At 41.3% G+C, this 18,356-nt stretch overlaps 1 protein-coding gene across 1 annotated transcript in view; it reads left to right on the plus strand.

The window, feature by feature from the left end:
• The window catches only part of fam169ab (family with sequence similarity 169 member Ab), a 40,691-nt gene extending 22,560 nt beyond the window's left edge, over positions 1-18,131 (plus strand). The window contains exons 7-13 of the mRNA XM_021622773.3: positions 10,622-10,738; positions 11,052-11,155; positions 11,402-11,444; positions 11,571-11,682; positions 11,799-11,925; positions 12,221-12,376; positions 12,576-18,131. Of these exons, the coding sequence (XP_021478448.3) occupies positions 10,622-10,738; positions 11,052-11,155; positions 11,402-11,444; positions 11,571-11,682; positions 11,799-11,925; positions 12,221-12,376; positions 12,576-13,409 (1,493 nt within the window). The 3' untranslated portion in view covers positions 13,410-18,131. The remainder of the gene's footprint in view (positions 1-10,621; positions 10,739-11,051; positions 11,156-11,401; positions 11,445-11,570; positions 11,683-11,798; positions 11,926-12,220; positions 12,377-12,575) is intronic.
• The last annotated feature ends 225 nt before the right edge of the window (positions 18,132-18,356 follow it).

Below are 18,356 nucleotides of genomic sequence, written 5' to 3' on the forward strand. Positions count from 1 at the left end.
TATATGTGGTCAGTAGTGAGGTGGTGTTTATTAATGAGTGTAAGGTGTATATGTGGTCAGTAGTGTGGTGGTGTTTATTAATGAGTGTAAGGTGTATATGTGGTCAGTAGTGCGGTGGTGTTTATTAATGAGTGTAAGTGTGGTCAGTAGTGAGGTGGTGTTTATTAATGAGTGTAAGGTGTATATGTGGTCAGTAGTGAGGTGGTGTTTATTAATGAGTGTAAGGTGTATATGTGGTCAGTAGTGCGGTGGTGTTTATTAATGAGTGTAAGTGTGGTCAGTAGTGAGGTGGTGTTTATTAATGAGTGTAAGGTGTATATGTGGTCAGTAGTGAGGTGGTGTTTATTAATGAGTGTAAGGTGTATATGTGGTCAGTAGTGCGGTGGTGTTTATTAATGAGTGTAAGGTGTATATGTGGTCAGTAGTGCGGTGGTGTTTATTAATGAGTGTAAGGTGTATATGTGGTCAGTAGTGCGGAGGTGTTTATTAATGAGTGTAAGGTGTATATGTGGTCAGTAGTGAGGTGGTGTTTATTAATGAGTGTAAGTGTGGTCAGTAGTGAGGTGGTGTTTATTAATGAGTGTAAGGTGTATATGTGGTCAGTAGTGAGGTGGTGTTTATTAATGAGTGTAAGGTGTATATGTGGTCAGTAGTGTGGTGGTGTTTATTAATGAGTATAAGGTGTATATGTGGTCAGTAGTGCGGTGGTGTTTATTATTGAGTGTAAGGTGTATATGTGGTCAGTAGTGAGGTGGTGTTTATTAATGAGTGTAAGGTGTATATGTGGTCAGTAGTGTTGTGGTGTTTATTAATGAGTGTAAGTGTTGTCAGTAGTGAGGTTGTGTTTATTAATGAGTGTAAGGTGTATATGTGGTCAGTAGTGCGGTGGTGTTTATTAATGAGTGTAAGGTGTTTATGTGGTCAGTAGTGAGGTGGTGTTTATTAATGAGTGTAAGGTGTATATGTGGTCAGTAGTGCGGTGGTGTTTATTAATGAGTGTAAGGTGTATATGTGGTCAGTAGTGAGGTGGTATTTATTAATGAGTGTAAGGTGTATATGTGGTCAGTAGTGAGGTGGTGTTTATTAATGAGTGTAAGGTGTATATGTGGTCAGTAGTGTGGTGGTGTTTATTAATGAGTGTAAGGTGTATATGTGGTCAGTAGTGCGGTGGTGTTTATTAATGAGTGTAAGTGTGGTCAGTAGTGAGGTGGTGTTTATTAATGAGTGTAAGGTGTATATGTGGTCAGTAGTGAGGTGGTGTTTATTAATGAGTGTAAGGTGTATATGTGGTCAGTAGTGAGGTGGTGTTTATTAATGAGTGTAAGGTGTATATGTGGTCAGTAGTGTGGTGGTGTTTATTAATGAGTGTAAGGTGTATATGTGGTCAGTAGTGTGGTGGTGTTTATTAATGAGTGTAAGGTGTATATGTGGTCAGTAGTGTGGTGGTGTTTATTAATGAGTGTAAGGTGTATATGTGGTCAGTAGTGCGGTGGTGTTTATTAATGAGTGTAAGTGTGGTCAGTAGTGAGGTGGTGTTTATTAATGAGTGTAAGGTGTATATGTGGTCAGTAGTGAGGTGGTGTTTATTAATGAGTGTAAGGTGTATATGTGGTCAGTAGTGCGGTGGTGTTTATTAATGAGTGTAAGGTGTATATGTGGTCAGTAGTGTGGTGGTGTTTATTAATGAGTGTAAGGTGTATATGTGGTCAGTAGTGTGGTGGTGTTTATTAATGAGTGTAAGGTGTATATGTGGTCAGTAGTGAGGTGGTGTTTATTAATGAGTGTAAGGTGTATATGTGGTCAGTAGTGTTGTGGTGTTTATTAATGAGTGTAAGGTGTATATGTGGTCAGTAGTGCGGTGGTGTTTATTAATGAGTGTAGGTGTGGTCAGTAGTGAGGTGGTGTTTATTAATGAGTGTAAGGTGTATATGTGGTCAGTAGTGAGGTGGTGTTTATTAATGAGTGTAAGGTGTATATGTGGTCAGTAGTGAGGTGGTGTTTATTAATGAGTGTAAGGTGTATATGTGGTCAGTAGTGTGGTGGTGTTTATTAATGAGTGTAAGGTGTATATGTGGTCAGTAGTGCGGTGGTGTTTATTAATGAGTGTAAGTGTGGTCAGTAGTGAGGTGGTGTTTATTAATGAGTGTAAGGTGTATATGTGGTCAGTAGTGAGGTGGTGTTTATTAATGAGTGTAAGGTGTATATGTGGTCAGTAGTGCGGTGGTGTTTATTCATGAGTGTAAGGTGTATATGTGGTCAGTAGTGTGGTGGTGTTTATTAATGAGTGTAAGGTGTATATGTGGTCAGTAGTGTGGTGGTGTTTATTAATGAGTGTAAGGTGTATATGTGGTCAGTAGTGAGGTGGTGTTTATTAATGAGTGTAAGGTGTATATGTGGTCAGTAGTGCGGTGGTGTTTATTAATGAGTGTAAGTGTGGTCAGTAGTGAGGTGGTGTTTATTAATGAGTGTAAGGTGTATATGTGGTCAGTAGTGAGGTGGTGTTTATTAATGAGTGTAAGGTGTATATGTGGTCAGTAGTGCGGTGGTGTTTATTAATGAGTGTTAGGTGTATATGTGGTCAGTAGTGTGGTGGTGTTTATTAATGAGTGTAAGGTGTATATGTGGTCAGTAGTGAGGTGGTGTTTATTAATGAGTGTAAGGTGTATATGTGGTCAGTAGTGTGGTGGTGTTTATTAATGAGTGTAAGGTGTATATGTGGTCAGTAGTGCGGTGGTGTTTATTAATGAGTGTAAGTGTGGTCAGTAGTGAGGTGGTGTTTATTAATGAGTGTAAGGTGTATATGTGGTCAGTAGTGAGGTGGTGTTTATTAATGAGTGTAAGGTGTATATGTGGTCAGTAGTGCGGTGGTGTTTATTAATGAGTGTAAGGTGTATATGTGGTCAGTAGTGCGGTGGTGTTTATTAATGAGTGTAAGGTGTATATGTGGTCAGTAGTGAGGTGGTATTTATTAATGAGTGTAAGGTGTATATGTGGTCAGTAGTGAGGTGGTGTTTATTAATGAGTGTAAGGTGTATATGTGGTCAGTAGTGTGGTGGTGTTTATTAATGAGTGTAAGGTGTATATGTGGTCAGTAGTGCGGTGGTGTTTATTAATGAGTGTAAGTGTGGTCAGTAGTGAGGTGGTGTTTATTAATGAGTGTAAGGTGTATATGTGGTCAGTAGTGAGGTGGTGTTTATTAATGATTGTAAGGTGTATATGTGGTCAGTAGTGAGGTGGTGTTTATTAATGAGTGTAAGGTGTATATGTGGTCAGTAGTGTGGTGGTGTTTATTAATGAGTGTAAGGTGTATATGTGGTCAGTAGTGTGGTGGTGTTTATTAATGAGTGTAAGGTGTATATGTGGTCAGTAGTGTGGTGGTGTTTATTAATGAGTGTAAGGTGTATATGTGGTCAGTAGTGCGGTGGTGTTTATTAATGAGTGTAAGTGTGGTCAGTAGTGAGGTGGTGTTTATTAATGAGTGTAAGGTGTATATGTGGTCAGTAGTGAGGTGGTGTTTATTAATGAGTGTAAGGTGTATATGTGGTCAGTAGTGCGGTGGTGTTTATTAATGAGTGTAAGGTGTATATGTGGTCAGTAGTGTGGTGGTGTTTATTAATGAGTGTAAGGTGTATATGTGGTCAGTAGTGTGGTGGTGTTTATTAATGAGTGTAAGGTGTATATGTGGTCAGTAGTGAGGTGGTGTTTATTAATGAGTGTAAGGTGTATATGTGGTCAGTAGTGTGGTGGTGTTTATTAATGAGTGTAAGGTGTATATGTGGTCAGTAGTGCGGTGGTGTTTATTAATGAGTGTAGGTGTGGTCAGTAGTGAGGTGGTGTTTATTAATGAGTGTAAGGTGTATATGTGGTCAGTAGTGAGGTGGTGTTTATTAATGAGTGTAAGGTGTATATGTGGTCAGTAGTGAGGTGGTGTTTATTAATGAGTGTAAGGTGTATATGTGGTCAGTAGTGTGGTGGTGTTTATTAATGAGTGTAAGGTGTATATGTGGTCAGTAGTGCGGTGGTGTTTATTAATGAGTGTAAGTGTGGTCAGTAGTGAGGTGGTGTTTATTAATGAGTGTAAGGTGTATATGTGGTCAGTAGTGAGGTGGTGTTTATTAATGAGTGTAAGGTGTATATGTGGTCAGTAGTGAGGTGGTGTTTATTAATGAGTGTAAGGTGTATATGTGGTCAGTAGTGTGGTGGTGTTTATTAATGAGTGTAAGGTGTATATGTGGTCAGTAGTGTGGTGGTGTTTATTAATGAGTGTAAGGTGTATATGTGGTCAGTAGTGTGGTGGTGTTTATTAATGAGTGTAAGGTGTATATGTGGTCAGTAGTGCGGTGGTGTTTATTAATGAGTGTAAGTGTGGTCAGTAGTGAGGTGGTGTTTATTAATGAGTGTAAGGTGTATATGTGGTCAGTAGTGAGGTGGTGTTTATTAATGAGTGTAAGGTGTATATGTGGTCAGTAGTGCGGTGGTGTTTATTAATGAGTGTTAGGTGTATATGTGGTCAGTAGTGTGGTGGTGTTTATTAATGAGTGTAAGGTGTATATGTGGTCAGTAGTGAGGTGGTGTTTATTAATGAGTGTAAGGTGTATATGTGGTCAGTAGTGTGGTGGTGTTTATTAATGAGTGTAAGGTGTATATGTGGTCAGTAGTGCGGTGGTGTTTATTAATGAGTGTAAGTGTGGTCAGTAGTGAGGTGGTGTTTATTAATGAGTGTAAGGTGTATATGTGGTCAGTAGTGAGGTGGTGTTTATTAATGAGTGTAAGGTGTATATGTGGTCAGTAGTGCGGTGGTGTTTATTAATGAGTGTAAGTGTGGTCAGTAGTGAGGTGGTGTTTATTAATGAGTGTAAGGTGTATATGTGGTCAGTAGTGAGGTGGTGTTTATTAATGAGTGTAAGGTGTATATGTGGTCAGTAGTGCGGTGGTGTTTATTAATGAGTGTAAGGTGTATATGTGGTCAGTAGTGCGGTGGTGTTTATTAATGAGTGTAAGGTGTATATGTGGTCAGTAGTGAGGTGGTGTTTATTAATGAGTGTAAGTGTGGTCAGTAGTGAGGTGGTGTTTATTAATGAGTGTAAGGTGTATATGTGGTCAGTAGTGAGGTGGTGTTTATTAATGAGTGTAAGGTGTATATGTGGTCAGTAGTGTGGTGGTGTTTATTAATGAGTATAAGGTGTATATGTGGTCAGTAGTGCGGTGGTGTTTATTATTGAGTGTAAGGTGTATATGTGGTCAGTAGTGAGGTGGTGTTTATTAATGAGTGTAAGGTGTATATGTGGTCAGTAGTGTTGTGGTGTTTATTAATGAGTGTAAGTGTTGTCAGTAGTGAGGTTGTGTTTATTAATGAGTGTAAGGTGTATATGTGGTCAGTAGTGCGGTGGTGTTTATTAATGAGTGTAAGGTGTATATGTGGTCAGTAGTGCGGTGGTGTTTATTAATGAGTGTAAGGTGTTTATGTGGTCAGTAGTGAGGTGGTGTTTATTAATGAGTGTAAGGTGTATATGTGGTCAGTAGTGCGGTGGTGTTTATTAATGAGTGTAAGGTGTATATGTGGTCAGTAGTGAGGTGGTATTTATTAATGAGTGTAAGGTGTATATGTGGTCAGTAGTGAGGTGGTGTTTATTAATGAGTGTAAGGTGTATATGTGGTCAGTAGTGTGGTGGTGTTTATTAATGAGTGTAAGGTGTATATGTGGTCAGTAGTGCGGTGGTGTTTATTAATGAGTGTAAGTGTGGTCAGTAGTGAGGTGGTGTTTATTAATGAGTGTAAGGTGTATATGTGGTCAGTAGTGAGGTGGTGTTTATTAATGAGTGTAAGGTGTATATGTGGTCAGTAGTGAGGTGGTGTTTATTAATGAGTGTAAGGTGTATATGTGGTCAGTAGTGTGGTGGTGTTTATTAATGAGTGTAAGGTGTATATGTGGTCAGTAGTGTGGTGGTGTTTATTAATGAGTGTAAGGTGTATATGTGGTCAGTAGTGAGGTGGTGTTTATTAATGAGTGTAAGGTGTATATGTGGTCAGTAGTGAGGTGGTGTTTATTAATGAGTGTAAGGTGTATATGTGGTCAGTAGTGCGGTGGTGTTTATTCATGAGTGTAAGGTGTATATGTGGTCAGTAGTGTGGTGGTGTTTATTAATGAGTGTAAGGTGTATATGTGGTCAGTAGTGCGGTGGTGTTTATTCATGAGTGTAAGGTGTATATGTGGTCAGTAGTGTGGTGGTTTTTATTAATGAGTGTAAGGTGTATATGTGGTCAGTAGTGTGGTGGTGTTTATTAATGAGTGTAAGGTGTATATGTGGTCAGTAGTGAGGTGGTGTTTATTAATGAGTGTAAGGTGTATATGTGGTCAGTAGTGCGGTGGTGTTTATTAATGAGTGTAAGTGTGGTCAGTAGTGAGGTGGTGTTTATTAATGAGTGTAAGGTGTATATGTGGTCAGTAGTGAGGTGGTGTTTATTAATGAGTGTAAGGTGTATATGTGGTCAGTAGTGCGGTGGTGTTTATTAATGAGTGTTAGGTGTATATGTGGTCAGTAGTGTGGTGGTGTTTATTAATGAGTGTAAGGTGTATATGTGGTCAGTAGTGAGGTGGTGTTTATTAATGAGTGTAAGGTGTATATGTGGTCAGTAGTGTGGTGGTGTTTATTAATGAGTGTAAGGTGTATATGTGGTCAGTAGTGCGGTGGTGTTTATTAATGAGTGTAAGTGTGGTCAGTAGTGAGGTGGTGTTTATTAATGAGTGTAAGGTGTATATGTGGTCAGTAGTGAGGTGGTGTTTATTAATGAGTGTAAGGTGTATATGTGGTCAGTAGTGCGGTGGTGTTTATTAATGAGTGTAAGTGTGGTCAGTAGTGAGGTGGTGTTTATTAATGAGTGTAAGGTGTATATGTGGTCAGTAGTGAGGTGGTGTTTATTAATGAGTGTAAGGTGTATATGTGGTCAGTAGTGCGGTGGTGTTTATTAATGAGTGTAAGGTGTATATGTGGTCAGTAGTGCGGTGGTGTTTATTAATGAGTGTAAGGTGTATATGTGGTCAGTAGTGCGGAGGTGTTTATTAATGAGTGTAAGGTGTATATGTGGTCAGTAGTGAGGTGGTGTTTATTAATGAGTGTAAGTGTGGTCAGTAGTGAGGTGGTGTTTATTAATGAGTGTAAGGTGTATATGTGGTCAGTAGTGAGGTGGTGTTTATTAATGAGTGTAAGGTGTATATGTGGTCAGTAGTGTGGTGGTGTTTATTAATGAGTATAAGGTGTATATGTGGTCAGTAGTGCGGTGGTGTTTATTATTGAGTGTAAGGTGTATATGTGGTCAGTAGTGAGGTGGTGTTTATTAATGAGTGTAAGTGTGGTCAGTAGTGAGGTGGTGTTTATTAATGAGTGTAAGGTGTATATGTGGTCAGTAGTGAGGTGGTGTTTATTAATGAGTGTAAGGTGTATATGTGGTCAGTAGTGCGGTGGTGTTTATTAATGAGTGTTAGGTGTATATGTGGTCAGTAGTGCGGTGGTGTTTATTCATGAGTGTAAGGTGTATATGTGGTCAGTAGTGTGGTGGTTTTTATTAATGAGTGTAAGGTGTATATGTGGTCAGTAGTGTGGTGGTGTTTATTAATGAGTGTAAGGTGTATATGTGGTCAGTAGTGAGGTGGTGTTTATTAATGAGTGTAAGGTGTATATGTGGTCAGTAGTGCGGTGGTGTTTATTAATGAGTGTAAGTGTGGTCAGTAGTGAGGTGGTGTTTATTAATGAGTGTAAGGTGTATATGTGGTCAGTAGTGAGGTGGTGTTTATTAATGAGTGTAAGGTGTATATGTGGTCAGTAGTGCGGTGGTGTTTATTAATGAGTGTTAGGTGTATATGTGGTCAGTAGTGTGGTGGTGTTTATTAATGAGTGTAAGGTGTATATGTGGTCAGTAGTGAGGTGGTGTTTATTAATGAGTGTAAGGTGTATATGTGGTCAGTAGTGTGGTGGTGTTTATTAATGAGTGTAAGGTGTATATGTGGTCAGTAGTGCGGTGGTGTTTATTAATGAGTGTAAGTGTGGTCAGTAGTGAGGTGGTGTTTATTAATGAGTGTAAGGTGTATATGTGGTCAGTAGTGAGGTGGTGTTTATTAATGAGTGTAAGGTGTATATGTGGTCAGTAGTGCGGTGGTGTTTATTAATGAGTGTAAGTGTGGTCAGTAGTGAGGTGGTGTTTATTAATGAGTGTAAGGTGTATATGTGGTCAGTAGTGAGGTGGTGTTTATTAATGAGTGTAAGGTGTATATGTGGTCAGTAGTGCGGTGGTGTTTATTAATGAGTGTAAGGTGTATATGTGGTCAGTAGTGCGGTGGTGTTTATTAATGAGTGTAAGGTGTATATGTGGTCAGTAGTGCGGAGGTGTTTATTAATGAGTGTAAGGTGTATATGTGGTCAGTAGTGAGGTGGTGTTTATTAATGAGTGTAAGTGTGGTCAGTAGTGAGGTGGTGTTTATTAATGAGTGTAAGGTGTATATGTGGTCAGTAGTGAGGTGGTGTTTATTAATGAGTGTAAGGTGTATATGTGGTCAGTAGTGTGGTGGTGTTTATTAATGAGTATAAGGTGTATATGTGGTCAGTAGTGCGGTGGTGTTTATTATTGAGTGTAAGGTGTATATGTGGTCAGTAGTGAGGTGGTGTTTATTAATGAGTGTAAGGTGTATATGTGGTCAGTAGTGTTGTGGTGTTTATTAATGAGTGTAAGTGTTGTCAGTAGTGAGGTTGTGTTTATTAATGAGTGTAAGGTGTATATGTGGTCAGTAGTGCGGTGGTGTTTATTAATGAGTGTAAGGTGTATATGTGGTCAGTAGTGCGGTGGTGTTTATTAATGAGTGTAAGGTGTATATGTGGTCAGTAGTGAGGTGGTGTTTATTAATGAGTGTAAGGTGTATATGTGGTCAGTAGTGTTGTGGTGTTTATTAATGAGTATAAGGTGTATATGTGGTCAGTAGTGCGGTGGTGTTTATTAATGAGTGTAAGGTGTATATGTGGTCAGTAGTGGGTGGTGTTTATTAATGAGTGTAAGGTGTATATGTGGTCAGTAGTGTTGTGGTGTTTATTAATGAGTGTAAGGTGTATATGTGGTCAGTAGTGCGGTGGTGTTTATTAATGAGTGTAAGGTGTATATGTGGTCAGTAGTGCGGTGGTGTTTATTAATGAGTGTAAGGTGTATATGTGGTCAGTAGTGAGGTGGTGTTTATTAATGAGTGTAAGGTGTATATGTGGTCGGTAGTGCGGTGGTGTTTATTAATGAGTGTAAGGTGTATATGTGGTCAGTAGTGTTGTGGTGTTTATTAATGAGTGTAAGGTGTATATGTGGTCAGTAGTGCGGTGGTGTTTATTAATGAGTGTAAGGTGTATATGTGGTCAGTAGTGCGGTGGTGTTTTTTAATGAGTGTAAGGTGTATATGTGGTCAGTAGTGCGGTGGTGTTTATTAATGAGTGTAAGGTGTTTATGTGGTCAGTAGTGAGGTGGTGTTTATTAATGAGTGTAAGGTGTATATGTGGTCAGTAGTGCGGTGGTGTTTATTAATGAGTGTAAGGTGTATATGTGGTCAGTAGTGCGGTGGTGTTTATTAATGAGTGTAAGGTGTATATGTGGTCAGTAGTGTGGTGGTGTTTATTAATGAGTGTAAGGTGTATATGTGGTCAGTAGTGAGGTGGTGTTTATTAATGAATGTAAGGTGTATATGTGGTCAGTAGTGTGGTGGTGTTTATTAATAGGGGAGATGAGCCCCTGGTTCCAGATATCAGGAAAGCAGACAGGTTAATATGTTGAACAGTTTAAGCGCAGCATTTTGCAACTCAGTTGTGCTGTTCTTCAGCATTTCATTTCTGCTGTTATCTCGACCACAAGCCTTCTTTGATCTTATAGATATGAGCTTTTCATTTAGTTCTTGTTGGGTTATTGGGTAATCTAATGGATTTTGGTTGTTTTTAATGACTGATTCAAGGATGTAAAAAAAAAAATTGAATTTCTAATTGGTTCTGTTTTTTTGTGGGATGATTTTGTATAGATTATCAAAATAAGTTTTCCAAATTCCTTCATCTTGTATGTTTAATTATTGTGGCTTTGTCGTGCTTAAAATGTTCCACACGTCCCAGAACTGATTTTGGTCAATTGTGTTTTCAATTTCATCGTGTCTTGTTTGTATAAATGAATTTATTGCGTTTCAGTGTAAATATTCATAGCTTAGCCCTGGGTTGTTTGGCTGCTTGTTTTCTAATTGTTTTACATTCGTTATAAAACCATATTTCAGAAACATTTGAGTTTTTTGTTTCTTTTGCAATGTTTTGCTTTTCTCAAATGTGCTTTTGATGCTGCTTTTTGGAGTATGCACTTGATGTTTTGAGTAGCCGAATTGACACCTTCTTTATAGTTTTTGGTATTGTGAGTTATTGAAGAACTGTCTAGGCTCTCACTGTGTGTGTGTGTGTGTGTGTGTGTGTGTGTGTGTGTGTGTGAAGGTTAGTAGTAGTTTGCTCTCTCTCTCTCTCTCTCTCTCTGCCCCTCTCTACTGTACTCTATAACTGTACAACTTTGCAGCCCCTAAATAAATAAATTGGTCAATCAAAGTGTATCATCTCTCCCTGACCTGCAGTGTGTGGCCAGTATCTGTGTCGGTACCCAGCTGACCAGGACCTCCTGTGGGTGGTAGAGGGAGTGGGAGGACCCTACCAGAGAGAGAGAGTGGCCAACAAGATCAAAACACTGAAGGGTACGGACACAGTAGCAGGAGATCTAACACCCAATGGCCTGTCAAGGAGGATGTGATGTTTACAGTACCTTCAGATAGAAATGTGTTAAGTAGAACCTATATGATTGTCTGTCATGAAGAATAGGAAACGCGACGGCAGCTCAATTCATAACATTTCTAACGTTCTGTGACCTAACTGATCCATCTGGACCTTAGCAGGATGATAGCAGTCCCGATTAGCTGTGCTGTAGGGTCTTGGTGATGTCAGACACAGTGGCCAGACTCTCACATGACTGGTAATTGCCTTCTGATTGTTGTGCTGATTCCCATAAAGTGGTGCTTCCCGTGGTGACGGCTAATGGAGATCACCAAGCAGCCTCTCTGGACAGCACAGACATCAACATGGAAGAGGGCTCAGACAGCTGTCTGGACATCACCGTACGTCTCTGTCTCTGTCTGTCTCTCTCTCTCTCTGTCTCATCTATCCAACTTTGTTCTTGTTTGTCTTTCTTTAAAAAAAATTCTCTCTCCATTCTGTTGGGTTTCCTTAGTCTCTCGCCTCCTGAAGAGCTATGTGGATGTATTTGTTGTTTATAGTTTAAGAATATCCTCAAACGTCAGATTTAAGTTGTGTAGGGACAATATAATCAAGTAATGAGGATTTAATATGGTCTTGTTTTTTAGGAGGATGTTTTGGTGCTGAATAAGCCCCTCAAGTTAATAGAAGGTAAGTAGCTCAGAGAAGTCTTGAGTCCTGAAATAAATAACTATGAGAAAGATTTTGGCGTTTCTGAGTACATAAAATGCTGTCTTTTTGTGTGAATACACATTGGAATGAAAATGGTTACTCTAGCCCTGGAGGGCACACCAGTGTCAACACATACCTGGAGTAGTGGACCTAAAAAGCGTGGCAGAGAAGAGATGGAAGACTCTGAGGAGGAGAGCCAGCCTCTGAAGATGAACAGGTTAGACAAGGAGTCTCAGTGAAATAGCAACATCCATCAAAGTATTAATGAAATGTATGTATGAAAACTTCCCATTGGCTGAAAATCATAATACCTCTGGTTTACTGTGTGTTCAGATTGGAGGAGGCAGAGCCCACCACTACAGCTGTAGAGGGAGAGGAGGAGGAAGGAAGCGGGGGGGATGAGACAGAGACTGGAGAAGCAGAGGCTGCTCTGTCCCCTATAGAGGAGGCCAAAGCTCAGGTGAGAGGATGACGGACGTGATTTAAGATGAATACATCATTAGGAAACAACAGTTCATTTGGCTGTTCTGGGTTGTTTGTCTTTGTTTTATGTTACTATGGTTGTTGTTAGCGAATAACCAGCCACTATCATAGCGTATTTCGCACTTGTTGCGCAAGAAATTGCACCCTGTTCCTTATGGGCCCTGGTCAAAAGTAGTGCACTTCATAGTTAGTAGAGTGCCATTACATACAGAGTGTATGGTTAATCAGGAAAAGGAGGCGTTGACCATTGGTTGTGGCTTTTCTATCCTCAGGAGGCTGAGGTCAAAGGAGAACTGACTGATGACCAGGGAGAGGAGGAAGAGGTTGCCACACAAGAGCCTGATGCTGTGCTGGAGAACAGAACGACAGAGGAAGATGTGGAAATGGAAGAGCAGGATACGAAGGAGGAAGATTCCATTGAGGCTAAAGTATGTGTTTCAATGCCTCAGTTGGAATGTGTGAGATGGGGCCATTATTGGAGAAAGGGGTTCACAGATGAGACAATAGGATCCTTTCGATGTTGGAAAGTTCCTATTTGTACTGTGGACATGTTTCTACAGTATGTGTTAGAAAGGGAATTGAGGAATATGTTTTTCGCCATTACTTTTTTCTCTTTGTCCTCTGCAGGACACCGTAGATGCAGCTCCTGTGGCATCAGAGGAATTGGCTGAGATGGAAGCTGTGGTGGAGAAGGAGGCTCCTCTCCTGTTAGAAGAACCAGCCTCTGCTACAGAGAAGTCCCCTCCGCCTGCAGAGCCAGCCCCAGCAGAGCCCTCCCTCTCTGGGGAGGTGATTGAGGAGGCAGGCGAACCTCCAGAGGAGGCCGCAGCTACACCCATGGAAGGAGAGGAGGTAGAGGGAGAAAAGGAAGGGGCGGAGAAAGCAGTGAAGGAAGAGGAGAAATCCATGGAGGCAGCCATCACAGTGGACAGCAGTAGCCAGGAAACAGTGGTCCAGGTAGGGGTAGCAGGCCTGTCCTACCAGCCTACGGAGGAAGGAGAGAACCAGCCTCTCACAGAGGAAGAAGGAGCGGAGGAGGCAAGAGAAGAGGTCAAAGGGGACGAAAAGAAAGAGGTAGAAGAGATGGAGAATGTTACAACCACAGAGGATGAGAAAGAGGAGGGAGAGAGTGAGAGCTCAGACGAGGGTGGTGACGGTAAGGTCCTTTGGAGGAGAGGCAGTGGCCAAGCGGCGGTGCCTAAACATAAATCTAAGAGACTGAGCAGAGTGGTCATGGAGCCTGAGGAGCAGGGCACAGAGCAGCCGGAGGTCACGGAGGAAGAGGAGGAGGAAGCTGGAACGACAGAGGAGGAAGAGGGGGCTGTAAAGAAGAGCTTGGCTGAGGAAGAGGTGGAGGAAGAGGAGCATCCACCAGTGATTGACCAGAGAGCATTGAGGAGGAAGAGCCGACAGGTCCAGGCTCCAAAGAAAGCCAAAGGGAAACGACGCAGCAAGATCTAAACACAGCAGACGTTGCATATATAAAAACACACACAAAACACATGTTTAGAGGTGTGCAGTAAGGGGTGTTTTCTACCTGGTTTTAGGGTTTGTAAGGCATCTAAAGTGAACATGTATTATCTCTGTACGATGTTGTTTAGATTTTTACTTTAGGTCGTTTTATGAAAGGTTTAAGTACATGAATACTCAATACTCTCTGTTGCAATAAGTCAATGTGAAGTATTTTTAATGTTCAGAATTGACTTTATTCATGTTTTTATTGCCTTGTACTCGGTACTGACTGAGATTGAGTTTCACAGGCCTGATGTGGTAATTTGAAGATGATTTTCATTCTCTAGCTCAGTTAAATTTTTTCCAATAGCCTCGTCCTACACTGAGTCTGTGGTTGTTACATTTATACTATTTACAGTATTTAAATAGTTTGGGTTGAAATGCACCTCCTTAGTTTGGAGATGTTGGAGGAGTCATTTGATAAATACAGTCATTGAAGTTCTGTTCCAATGAAAGCCAGCCGACCCAGTTGCTCTTGAAGACCAGTTTTCCTACACCCCCTGTTTTATGACCAGTCACTTGTATTAAGGAATGAAATGTTCCAAAAATACCTGGGGTTTTCTCCATGTTGTCTTATCTCTTCAGATGTGCTGAAATACTTTTTATTTAGGAAAAAGCTGTGAATGAACGGCAATTATAATATGTAAGTTGCACGGCACAGACGCACACATGCACATTGATATATAAACGTGTATACACACAACTATAGTATTTTATGAATATACCCAGTAACTGAAATTTGAATAGGAAAAATAGATTTGGTTATTATTGTTCTTGCCCAAGTATAATTCAAGATTATAATTTAAACTTGATCTTATATCTAATAGCATGTTTAATTGCAAGTGTATTGATTTTAAGGGTAAAATATGTATATTACAGCAAGTAGATGATGGCAGAATTGAAGTGAATGTGACTATGTACCGGTGATATTTTTGTTATATACACTGTTGTATAATGCCACAACATTCACTGTTTAGAAACACAAATTTGCTACACAAGTTGAGCTATTTCTGCGTGAATTTGATGCTGTCATTGACCGTGTCACTTCACTGGTAAAGTTACGTTGAGGCAAAGATAAAACAGAATCTGTCAGTGGGCTGTTTATGTTCCATGGCTATGGGTTAATACACTGCTCAGAAAATAAAGGGAACACTACAATAACACATCCTAGATCTGAATGAATGAAATATTCTTATTAAATACTTTTCTTTACATAGTTGAATGTGCTGACAACAAAATCACACAAAAATTGTCAATGGAAATCAAATGTATCAACCCATGGAGGTCTGGATTTGGACGTCAAAATGAGGCTCAGTAGTGTGTGTGGCCTCCACGTGCCTGTATGACCTCCCTACAACGCCTGGGCATGCTCCTGATGAGGTGGCGGATGGTCTCCTGAGGGATCTCCTCCCAGACCTGGACTAAAGCATCCGCCAACTCCTGGACAGTCTGTGGTGCAACGTGGCGTTGGTGGATGGAGCGAGACATGATGTCCCAGATGTGCTCAATTGGATTCAGGTCTGGGGAACGGGTGGGCCAGTCCATAGCATCAATGTCTTCGTCTTGCAGGAACTGCTGACACACTCCAGCCACCTGAGGTCTAGCATTGTCTTGCATTAGGAGGAACCCAGGGCCAACCGCACCAGCATATGATCTCACAAGGGGTCTGAGGATCTCATCTCGGTACCTAATGGCAGTCAGGCTACCTCTGGCGAGCACATGGAGGGCTGTGCGGCCCCCCAAAGAAATGCCACCCCACACCATGACTGACCCACCGCCAAACCGGTCATGCTGGAGGATGTTGCAGGCAGCAGAACGTTCTCCTACGGCGTCTCCAGACTCTGTCACATCTGTCACATGTGCTCAGTGTGAACCTGATTTAATCTGTGAAGAGCACAGGGCGCCAGTGGCGAATTTGCCAATCTTGGTGTTCTCTGGCAAATGCCAAACGTCCTGCACGGTGTTGGGCTGTAGGCACAACCCCCACCTGTGGACGTCGGGCCCTCATACCACCCTCATGGAGTCTGTTTCTGACCGTTTGAGCAGACACATGCACATTTGTGGCCTGCTGGAGGTCATTTTGCAGGGCTCTGGCAGTGTTCCTCCTGCTCCTCCTTGCACAAAGGCGGAGGTAGCGGTCCTGCTGCTGGGTTATTGCCCTCTTCCTCCACGTCTCCTGATGTACTGTCCTGTCTCCTGGTAGCGCCTCCATGCTCTGGACACTACGCTGACAGACACAGCAAACCTTCTTGCCACAGCTCGCATTGATGTGCCATCCTGGATGAGCTGCACTACCTGAGCCACTTGTGTGGGTTGTAGACTCCGTCTCATGCTACCACTAGAGTGAAAGCACCTCCAGCATTCAAAACTGACCAAAACATCAGCCAGGAAGCATAGGAACTGAGAAGTGGTCTGTGGTCACCACCTGCAGAACCACTCCTTTATTGGGGGTGTCTTGCTAATTGCCAATAATTTCCACCTGTTGTCTATTTCATTTGCACAGCTGCATGTGAAATTTATTGTCAATCAGTGTTGCTTCCTAAGTGGACAGTTTGATTTCACAGAAGTGTGATTGACTTGGAGTTTCATTGTGTTGTTTAAGTGTTCCCTTAATTTTTTTTGAACAGTGTATATAGACCCTACACCTGGGTCATATTCACTAAGCACCAAATGAAAGAAGGAAACCTTAAACAGGGAGGCACTACCTGAGACTGGTTTTAGGCAAAGTGTTTCTCTATTAGTATGACTGCTGTTTGTTAGCTATAGCTGTGTCCAGGCTGGTCATGTAAAAGCTACATCGTAAAACACCTGGTGGATCTCAATAGTCTACAGGGGTTTTGTCTCCTTAGCTCTCCTTCACCTGCACGGATCTGAAAACAACTAGAGATAAGTTAAAGCAATATGGCAGAAACCTACCTGGGGATTTTCCACTTCCAGATCAGTGAAGGAGACGAGGAGAGGATGCCACTGTATGCACCCCATTTGTTGATTGTGGAAAATCAGTTTCAACCAACACTACACTTGTGGGTTGATTCCTTTACGTATGTTGCTATCATCCACCTGTTAATACTCTGACCCCGATCCCCCAAAATGTGAATCAAGGCTTAGTTTTAACTCCGATGTACGGAATGTTATACAGCCATGTTAGTTCTGGTTGTTTTCAGTTTGAATATGTCCTGGATATAAGGCAACACCGGAGGGAGCCAGAGGAGGAGTCATTGAGCTGCATTTAGTTTAGCATGGCCTCTACTACTGTTTTCAGATTCAGGTTGATTATAGAAGTCACCTCTTGGTGGTGCTCATATTCTGCCTTGGCTGCTGTGGTTCCCACTGTCTTCTGTGTCTAGGGTGGTTTTATACAGACTTCCTAGATATCTACAGGCTTACCCCAGGGCTGTGTTCAGTGGGGTGCGATGTTACAGAAGGTTAAGATGGAAAGAGATTATGTTAGCTGGGCACAAGGCAATCCTGTCTGCAATGTTCAGAACGTGGCACCTTCCTGAACGTACCCTAATACTCTAAATCTTATTGACCTCATTCACAACCAATAGCCAGAATATGGCAGGCTTTAGTGTGTCTGTTCCAAATGTCAAATTATTCCCTATATAGTCCACTATAAACTTTTATTTAACTAGCCAAGTCAGTTAAGAACAAATCTTATTTAGAATGACGGCCTACCACGGCCTTACCCTAACCCGGACGACACTGGGCCAATTGTGCACCGCCATATGTAAACTCCCAATCACAGCTGGTTGTAATACAGCCTGGAATCGAACCAGGGTCTATAGTGATGCCTCTAGCACTGATATGCAGTTCCTTAGTCCGCTGCGCCAATAAAATAAATAAATGGTGCACTATAAAGGGAACTGGGTGCCATGTAGGATACACTTATGTTTGTTCTGTTGAATGTTTTCAGTGATCAGTTTGTGGTTGGAGAGATGGACAGTTTGTGGTTGGACAGATGGACAGTTTGTGGTTGGAGAGATGGACAGTTTGTGGTTGGACAGATGGACAGTTTGTGGTTGGACAGATGGACAGTTTGTGGTTGGAGAGATGGACAGTTTGTGGTTGGACAGATGGACAGTTTGTGGTTGGAGAGATGGACAGTTTGTGGTTGGACAGATGGACAGTTTGTGGTTGGACAGATGGACAGTTTGTGGTTGGAGAGATGGAGAGATGGACAGTTTGTGGTTGGAGAGATGGATAGTTTGTGGTTGGAGAGATGGACAGTTTGTGGTTGGAGAGATGGACAGTTTGTGTTGACACCAATGTAAGACATCTGCTATGGGAGTGATTTCATTTCAGGGACTGATTCGGTTTAAAATCAATCAATTCAGGAGAAGAATCTAGATGAAATTAATGAATTGAGTGTTTACTTTCCTATGATTTCAAAAGAAAGAAAAATCTGTGCCTTTTATTTAATGATCCCTGCCTGTGTTAGGGACCTTGTTTTCCGTGTTGAGCTTTAACTAATAAGTAGAATTTCAAATCACCTGAATTCACTGAGTTATAGTAGATTTAAACTAATTCCTGCATCTTGTGATGTTACTGGACATTTACTATTGGTTCGTCAGCTGTTTTAGTATGGACTACTGTTTATCTTAATATATCTTACTGAACGTCTTTCAGCCTATGAATTCCTTGTAGTTAATAAACTATTTTTTTCTGGAATTACACTTTGTATTTATTTGTTGTCTCTAGCAGCCTGAGAGGACTGACAGTAAACCCTCAGCTTACCTTTCCCCTTCCTTTTTTTATCCTATTTTATTAGATCATTGGGATGGAATTAACAGAACGGAGTCAAACGTGGTTTTGTTGTTTGACTCCATCCCATGAATTCCATCTCAGCCTTTACAATGAGCCCATCCTCCTATAGCTCCTCCCACCACCAGCCAT

Source organism: Oncorhynchus mykiss, chromosome 12 (assembly GCF_057628025.1).
Source record: "Oncorhynchus mykiss isolate SJ-2025 chromosome 12, ASM5762802v1, whole genome shotgun sequence".
NCBI lineage: Eukaryota > Metazoa > Chordata > Actinopteri > Salmoniformes > Salmonidae > Oncorhynchus > Oncorhynchus mykiss.